Source organism: Erpetoichthys calabaricus, chromosome 17 (genome assembly GCF_900747795.2).
Source record: "Erpetoichthys calabaricus chromosome 17, fErpCal1.3, whole genome shotgun sequence".
In the NCBI taxonomy this organism is placed as follows: domain Eukaryota; kingdom Metazoa; phylum Chordata; class Cladistia; order Polypteriformes; family Polypteridae; genus Erpetoichthys; species Erpetoichthys calabaricus.
In genome coordinates, this window is record NC_041410.2 from 12,612,608 (window position 1) to 12,621,524 (window position 8,917).

Sequence of the window (8,917 nt, forward strand, 5' to 3'; positions counted from 1 at the left end):
TTGTAGGTGTGCCAAGTTTGCCCATTCTGAACTCAAATTACCAGGAGCTGCTAGACCATAGGAGGAGGAGGGTGGTAGCCCAAATACCTAAAATCAGCATAGAAAATGCATTTGTTTCATCATTTTGTAATATTTTAGAGTTGGTATTTTTTTTAATGTTCAGGAAATCCTCTTATTTACTATAGCAGCAAAATGCAACAGTTAAAACAAAAAACTCAATGTTTAAATTGTAACTAAAAATGCATATCCATCTAAATACCTGTTTCACTACCCATTTCTCCATCAACTAACTGAAACCCATGAATTAAGCTCACAGCTGGGACCGAGCCTGGAGGGGGCACAAATCCATTTCAGTAATACTAATGCAGGATTTCCTTTAAAACTCCCACCATCTCCAGTGAAAGTGCAATAGCTCCACACAGTGGTGTCCAGAAACCTTTTTTTTATTTTAAGACAATTTCATTAAATTTCAGTAACTACTTACACAAGGAAAGGCAAGTCCCTCTATACTAAAGCTAAATTTAGTCACATTATATATCTACTCCAAAAAGTAAACTTTACTTTTAGTATGCCTTTTAGAGAATGCAAATATAACCATTCTTTATGATAATGGTCTTTATGGATAAACTTCCACCAACTAGGCAACAACACTTTTTAATATAAATGTACACAAGAGTACAAACAACACACAAAATACCAATACTTGGCCAAAGGTACTGAAAACAAGTTGAATTACAAAAAGGAACTGTACAAACTAAAAACATTTATACTGCAAATGCCCCTATAACTTGTATATCTGTGAACACAACCTTAAGCTACCCAGATTGCAGAATATATAGACACTATTTAAAAGCAAGCAATAATCACTTTTCAGAAACCAAAAAACAAGTTTAAAAGTTAAACATTTTTATTTTAAATAAACACAAACAAGACTTTAAATCAATCATACAGAACATAAGTGAAATAGTTCCTATGGAACTTTTTTGTAAAGAGCATCAATTGGTTCCAGTTGATCCAAACCCTCCATCTCCACGATCAGTCTGGTCCAGGGTCTTTATATATTTAAAAAAAAAAAAAAGGTATAAAATGCATCATAAAACAAAATTTACTACATATAGAACATTATATAAAAGTTAGTTTTACCTCTAATTGTTCAAGATCTGGGTAACAAATCCTTTCACAAATGAGTTGAGCTATCCGATCACCTTTTTTAACTAAAGAAAATAAAATCTGTTTTAATTTGCAGCATTTAAAAGATTTCCCACCTACACATTTTTAAACAACTGAGATATCCATATTGGCAACACTATGAATGTATGATGTAAATCATACAAGTGCTAGTCAGATGAAAGAATTATAGAATTTAGGAAACTCTTAATTTTACATCCAGAACTCCATTCGAAGGGCACAAAATTTGTATTTTCTCTGCAGTCCCAAAACATTTGCAAGAACTTACAATATTTTGTCAAGCAACAGTAAACACATTGCCTCTACAGGTCAGAATTCATCAAAACGAGTCAGAGTGAAATTACTAGACAAAGAATTAAGACTAAAAGCCTCTTCTGCATGCTAGAATTGTTTTTTTATTATATATACACGTATTATATAAAAACATAAACCAAGCCATTGAGTATTTCCTTCACTGGATACAGTTTCAAAATGATTTCAACCGACTTATTAAAAGCAGTGAGACATACAAGGCTAGAATACTCTGAAATAAAATATACCAAAATAATGAGTGTCATCAACCATCACAACTATAAGTTGTGGTTTTGGGGGTTTACTTGATTTTTTATCAGGTTTGATACCACCTCTGAATAAAATACCATTTAACATTATTTCCCTTCCTCCAAGCCCACCCTCTGTCTGCAAAAAGCCAAGGTGGAGAAGTTGTCAAGAGACGCATCTAAAAAACCAAGCAAAAATCTTTATAATTGCATAGTGCAAATTGTGAAATAAGTGATTGTTCCTGAAAACTGATCGGTACAGTCTGCAACTCCCTAACAAGAGCAAATGTCAAAGCTTACAATATATACTTTTTTTTTTAGAAAAGTACAAAAAGCATTCCACAATTTGGGGGGATAGAACTCCACACACACCCCTTCTTGCCCAGTGCTTGGTCCAACTGCAGTCAGCTCTATATTCAAAATGCTATCCTAACTATACTATACACCTATTCAAGGGGTCACTTCTAGCCAAGGCGGAGAATTAAACCAAAGCGGCCTCTAGTTGATCCTGCACCAGAGTCTTCCCTCTACCCCCTAAAAGACTAGGTTCTCTAAGGTAGCTCCTTGGCTACCTGCAAGATGAGACAGAAAAGAACATTTCTTTACATTCCAATAAAGGCCCACATGTCATCTACTGGCCTAGATGTGTTACCACTGGTTTCCTCCCTGTCATGGGTGCAGGAGGTCCTCCGCAGCTTCCAAGGTGCTGGTACTGCAGAGTCCAAGAACATTTCAAGCCCACAAAAAGGCTGCAGTTCTCACTAGTGCCATAACCTCTGCCTATTCCCCTCCTGAACACTAAGCAAAACACACAGGGAAAACCACCCTTTAAGCAGTAACATCTTATTTGCATTTTAAACACTCTTGCTGGTTTCCACTCCTAGCCTTCCTCTGGTGCGCTGGGGGGTCCTGCCACTAAGTTTACCCTCCTGTAACTATTTCTGCTTGCATGTTTCTTGTTCACCAGGCCAATCATTGTAAAATATACACAAACATTAGTATCAATTTCATTCCTTAGAAATTCTGCAGCTAACAAATATGATCTGCTAAACACCACTGATCCAACATTTGAGTGAGTATCTGCCTGGTATATTGTCATATTTAAAAAAAGATACTTGTTATTGCAGCCACGATATGACAGACCTTACAATCTCCACTTCTGGAGGGTGCTTACATATTGTTTTATTACATAATACTACTACGAGTTCTCTACGGATGAACTGTAACTTTTGTAACAATTGCTTATTGACTTTTCCAGACTGTAGTGCATTTGGCATCAGATGGCTTTTAAAGCATTGATCAACCACATATGGTTTACATGGCCTAAATGCAGTGTCCATTCCAAATGTGGCATGTACACAGATCTCCATCACTCTTTAAAGCCACAGAGCAGCTGCACAGGAAAGGACATTTGAGTGAATTCCATTTGTGTAAAGATACTTTAGAAGCCTACCCTCTTTTTAGAAGTTTACCCAACATTTTTACCATTACGGAGAACAATTCCGGTTCCAACCATAACTGAACGTCACGGACAGGACTAACCTACAGTACGTGTAACTAGGAAAAAAAACTTAGCAAATTTCAAAATTAAAATGTGTAAGTTTCTGAAATATAAGGAGCCATTCTGATGTTGTGGTTTAAGAAAAAAAAAACAAAACAAAACACACCCTTGAGTTTAAATGTAAAAAGTATTAAGATCAAAGCAATCATTGATGTAATTAAACAACATTAAAAACACATTCAGCAATTCCAAAACCTCCAACTCACCTTCAAAGTCATCCTTACTGAAGTTGAAGAGGACAACACCAACATTCCCTCTGTAATCTTCATCTATTACTCCAGCTAGTTAAAAGTAAACACAGAAAACATTTAAACATTCATTTCTTTTCAGGCTTATTCAAATTACAACTCCTACCACATATCCCACCATAACTCCCATCATTAACATTTCAACAAGAACACCGACTGGCTATATAAAACTGATCCCCTAGAACAAATGCAGCTCCTCTAACAGTTTGATTTACTATCAGGACTCCGATTAAAAAGAAAAAGTGGCGGAATACCACTTAGTGCATTGATGAGGACAGATGCAAAAGCTCCCATCAGTCACATTTTACATTTGGCTGGTATGTAATGTCCATGGACACTGTACAAACAACCCTGGAAAATCTATACATCAATGAAAGCATACACACACAAAAAACACATTATATACACACTGTCACAGGTGGCTTAGAAGAGGATTGGGGACACCCGGAGTGTTTCCGGGTGTGCGCAGCCGGCACTTCCGTCACACTGGGGAGTGCTGTCGGAAGATTGTCGGGAGGCACCTGGAGCACATCCGGGTGATTATAAAAGGGGCCAAAGAAAGTGAGGCATTGTTTGTTGGCCAGGACTTTGGGGTTGTGCTGCACTGTACATAATGTTTAATAAACGTATGTTGGGTGACTTCAACATGTCTGCCTGTCTGTGTCATCTTCCACACGCACACTAACTTGTTCAGTGCTTGTATTCTAAAAAAATTCCATGAATATTAATATCTAAAATAGCATTTAAGTGCAACTATTAATAGACAAAACCTACCATATTCCGCTTAAAATACACTAGACTGAGGTTGTGTAGAGTGCTATCACTGCATACATTTCAGTTGGATGACAGAACAAACATTCAAAAAATATTAAAAACACAAATTGTTCACCTTACACAGTAAAGAACAATGGTCAAAAATTTGATAAACTCCATCTACCATATGAAACTTCTGTACTGTTAAATCAAAGTTTTTACCTCCAACATCAATAAAATGTTTTGCTGCTAGTCCAGATCTTGGTGCTAGAAGACAGAAAAAGAGTGCAAGATTTGAGAAACACTTCACATGGTCATTCATACTAAAATTCTCATTATTTCAATTATTACACACCTAGTTAAGATGCCTTGCTCCTCCCCTCTATGCCTACACTAAACATCCCTCAAGTCATAAAATGCACTTTAAAGTGGTTTGAGTTTTACAGATAGGGACTATGAATCACAGAAAGAACACACAGTACACATTTACTTAAATGCCATTAATGTGTTATACTGGATTAAATGGGGTCAAGTGTGGAGTTGCAAGTGCCACACAATGGTGCATTTTCTGCCGTTGTTTTAATACAAAGCACATTATAAAGACGACAGGAAGAGAGATGTCCATTCCTCATAACTTATACATTTTGACTATACATTAAGGTTGAATCATTCAAAATATAACAGGGTGTCTTTTTTAATATACAAAAAACACCCAACCACACACACACGATCAGTAAAGTTCGCACATATTGGGGAGTAATGGGAAACAGTCACATGAATAATTATATATAAAAAAATTGAGCAAAATTTATAAATAACCTTCAAGTCTCAGCTTCATTTGGGAAACATTTAATTAAAAAGGAATTAACTCTGTTTGCAGTTTCTGTGCTAAACTTCTAAATGTGAATTTCCCATTGGGATTAATAAAGTATCTATCTATCTATCTATATCTAAATGTCTGGTCCATTCTGCAAATTAATATAGTTTTACATTGCACATTTTGAACATTAACACCTCATGTGCTTTTATAGGATTAATAAACTGTTACAATGAAAGATATTTGTAGAGCATGAACACAGTATGAGCTAAAGCCAAACTGGAACATACAGGAGTTATCCCCACTTGTGAAACCCCAAGGAAAATATTAATTTCAAGCTGACCTGAAAGTTTAATCAGGGCGTGAACACTAACCTCATATACTTAGGGAAGCTACTGAAATCGAGAACAGACTTTTATATGTTAAACTGAACTATAAAATCAATAGGACGCTGGTTACATTTGATCCACTGCACATCCCAAACAAGCGACTTCAATTCTCACTGCTCCAGCTGTAGAAATGTATGAACATGAGATCTGGATTGCAACTTTAAAACGTGGTGATCACTACATAAATACGCTACTTAAAATGCATAGTACGTAAGATTAGTATTAAGGAGTCAACAGGACATGAAAAATATGAAACCACTTCATTCAGCATAACTTTACAGTAAAGAAAAGATTTGTCTTTAGAATCAAATTTTATAATTAGTCTACTCACCAACACGTCCATAATAACCAGAAGGAACGGCAATCTGGATGTCAGTTTTAACTATGGTTTTACCCATTGCAGGAATAACGTAATCATATGCACTATCAAAAAGGAGGAAGAAGAAAATGCGTTATTTGAAATCCTAGTTAATCTGGATAAATACAACTACATAGAAAATACATATTTTAAAAAACTAACCAAAAATAGAACATTGACACATGAACCACACACACTGACGCCAGCCACTTCTGCATAATCCTACCCATCCACACTACTTTTTTCAATATACCGAGGACGTACATATGCTGCAGGAGTAATCAGTGGACCGCTAGAGCAAATTTTACATAGATAGAACTATAAGGTTTATAATTTCGAAAGCTTTCTAAAATTGTAAGCAGCGATTGAAGTTAATCGATGTGCTTTTACCGGTTCTACAAATACTGTAACGGAGCTAGAAAAGTTAAGGACTTGGAGCATATATGATGAACAAGCGGCGGCCGTTGCCTGCTGGGATTGACTCCACTGTCCCAGCGACGATGCTCCAGAAAAGCGGATTTAGAAAACGGATGGAGCGTATGGAAACATGAGCAAGAAATATAGAAGCTTATTATTTTTAGTATTGTTAAAGCTCATCTATTTTAATACCTTGGAAAAACAACGACAATGTGTTGTAAAACTGCATACACAATACCACTACATTTGTGGTTATACACACACAAATTTATTATATATATATATATTTTATATATATATATATAGGCTTTCCCTTAAAGATAGGGTGAGAAGCTCAGTCATCCGGGAGGGGCTCAGAGTAGAGCCGCTGCTCCTCCGCATCGAGAGGAGTCAGATGAGGTGGCTCGGGCATCTGATCAGGATGCCTCCTGGACGCCTCCCTGGTGAGGTGTTCCGGGCACGTCCAACCGGGAGGAGGCCCCGGGGAAGACCCAGGACACGCTGGAGGGACTATGTCTCTCGACTGGCCTGGGAATGCCTTGGGATTCTCCCGGAAGAGCTAGAAGAAGTGGCCGGGGAGAGGGAAGTCTGGGCATCTCTGCTCAAGCTGCTGCCCCCGCGACCCGACCTCGGATAAGCGGGAGACAATGGATGGATGGATGGAGATGGAGAGATTATATATATATATATACATACATACATACATATACACACACACACACTCTCTGACGGCTGCAAATTGCACTTTACTCGAACCCCGATTTCAAGAAGCCCCCTAGTTCTAAACTCTCATTCAGGTCTTAAGGCGAAATTGCTAAAGAAACCCCACAGGACAAGCACGTGTTCACAGCTCCTCTGCATGAGGAAGTTGCATTTAAAAGCGGACCAACTCATAATATCCCTGCTACAACATACAAGTTTTTCGAATACCAAAACTGTAAATATTTTTATTCGGCTACGCGCATACGTTCCGTTGCGCGATAACCACTCAAAGACAAAATGGCTCACCTGTAAAGATCATAGCCGGCCGCCTTGGTTGACCCTCTGCTGGGGGCTGTGGCGTTCTGGGACAGCTTGGCAAACCGTAACACCACTTTATCTTCTGTGTGCGTCCCTTTGAGGCGTTTGGATGGAGAGACAGTCTGGTGTACTTCGGAGAGTGGCATATTATAAAACAGACCGGGAATGCAACACAGACAAAAAGCAGGTGTCAGGCGTGCACCTCCTCACCCCGCGACAGAGATAAATAAAATGTATTAGAGAACCCGCCAATTTGACTTTTTATACTTCCCGCCATATAGTCTCCGCCCACCACATACTATTATTAGCGCTTGCTTTACTGAAAAATACACATGACACGATACCAACATATGAAAACGACAGTACCTCGCTGTCAATTTACAAAACAAATAAATTCAAGCAACTTTAATTCATCGTCAGCTGCGTTTCCATGGTGACGCTGCCACGCGGTCTCGCACAACAAACGCGCGATTTGGTCAGGCACGTGACGTGCCTCCGTCAGTCTGCGCAGATCTGTTCAGTCTGCAGCTACACGTTTAACCAACGCGGAAGAAATGACCCCGCCCTTTTTTTTATCCCACCACCGCTTCCCACATTCTGCGCAGCTTTTCTTTGACCCCGGGTGATGATTGGTGAAGCGAATGTCAGTAAATCAAGCGACAAGGGCAGCTCGGGGCTACGCATACGGAAGTGTGCCTGTTTATTTAAAGATCTTTTGAGAATGACAAGAAAGGGTTTGGCTTCAAGTTGCAAAGGATCGGCTCAAGTTTTTTTTTTTAGTTGTTTCATGTCTTCTTGCTGTAAACAGATATACGAGACTACACAGCATAACCGTATTAGTGAATTTGCTTTCATTCTTGGAACAAATTACGAAAATAATTAAAAATGTCAAAACAGATTACCTCAATGGCGTTTACTATAACCGGAAGCTTAAATGCTTTACAATGTAAACAAACGCAAAAGCCCACCACAGTCCGCACTCCGATTCACCTGGGCTGATGCTAGGTGGGCCAGATACTTTTAAGTATTACACTTAATTTAAAAATGGGTCGGTTTGGGAGGGAATTTCTGCGAAAGTAATTTCTCATTCCAGCCCGCATCCGCAACAACGCCACCACAATAACGGCTCATCGTTTTTACCTTTTTCAAAAAGGACTTTGTTCCCAGTTCTCGTTCTCATTTTGTGAAAAGCTCTTGTTAGATTACAGCGGGCGGAGAAGTTCGAGAGGCGATTGAACAGAAAAGCGCATCTTCGCCACGACAGGGCGCCCGACGACAAGGCCATCTTGACGATCAGCTCGGCGTCGTTCACATAGCAGCGGCGGCTGAAAATGGCTGCGCAGCTACCGGCCAGTTTAAAAGACATGGCGGGTTAGGCAGTTAACGGGAACCGTTTTGCATTTGTTTCTGTTCGGCTCTGCCCTTATCGTGTGGAAAAATGGTGCGTCAATATAATCGAGAGGACATGTAACCGATCAGATATATCGCCCGACACCTTGCGTATTAGCCCTCGGGTTTTGTTCAGATTGACTTTGCTTTCTCACTGCTTGAATTCTGTATGCGTACAACTAATAATAGTTTTGAAAGTAACGTATTGTTTCCCTTTAAATAGTTTTTTTGTAACGTA

The 8,917-nt window shown here is 38.8% G+C and overlaps 1 protein-coding gene across 1 annotated transcript; it reads right to left on the reverse strand.

Annotated features, from left to right (window-relative positions):
• Positions 1 to 885: 885 nt before the first annotated feature.
• Positions 886 to 8,671, reverse strand: dut (deoxyuridine triphosphatase). Its single transcript, XM_028791626.2, has 7 exons — positions 8,431 to 8,671; positions 7,279 to 7,420; positions 5,827 to 5,918; positions 4,512 to 4,556; positions 3,495 to 3,569; positions 1,144 to 1,214; positions 886 to 1,052 (listed from the first exon to the last, which is right to left on the reverse strand). Exons 1-7 carry the CDS (start codon positions 8,654 to 8,656, stop codon positions 996 to 998), a joined length of 708 nt encoding a protein of 235 aa, XP_028647459.2. The 5' UTR covers positions 8,657 to 8,671; the 3' UTR covers positions 886 to 995.
• Between the last annotated feature and the right edge of the window lie 246 nt (positions 8,672 to 8,917).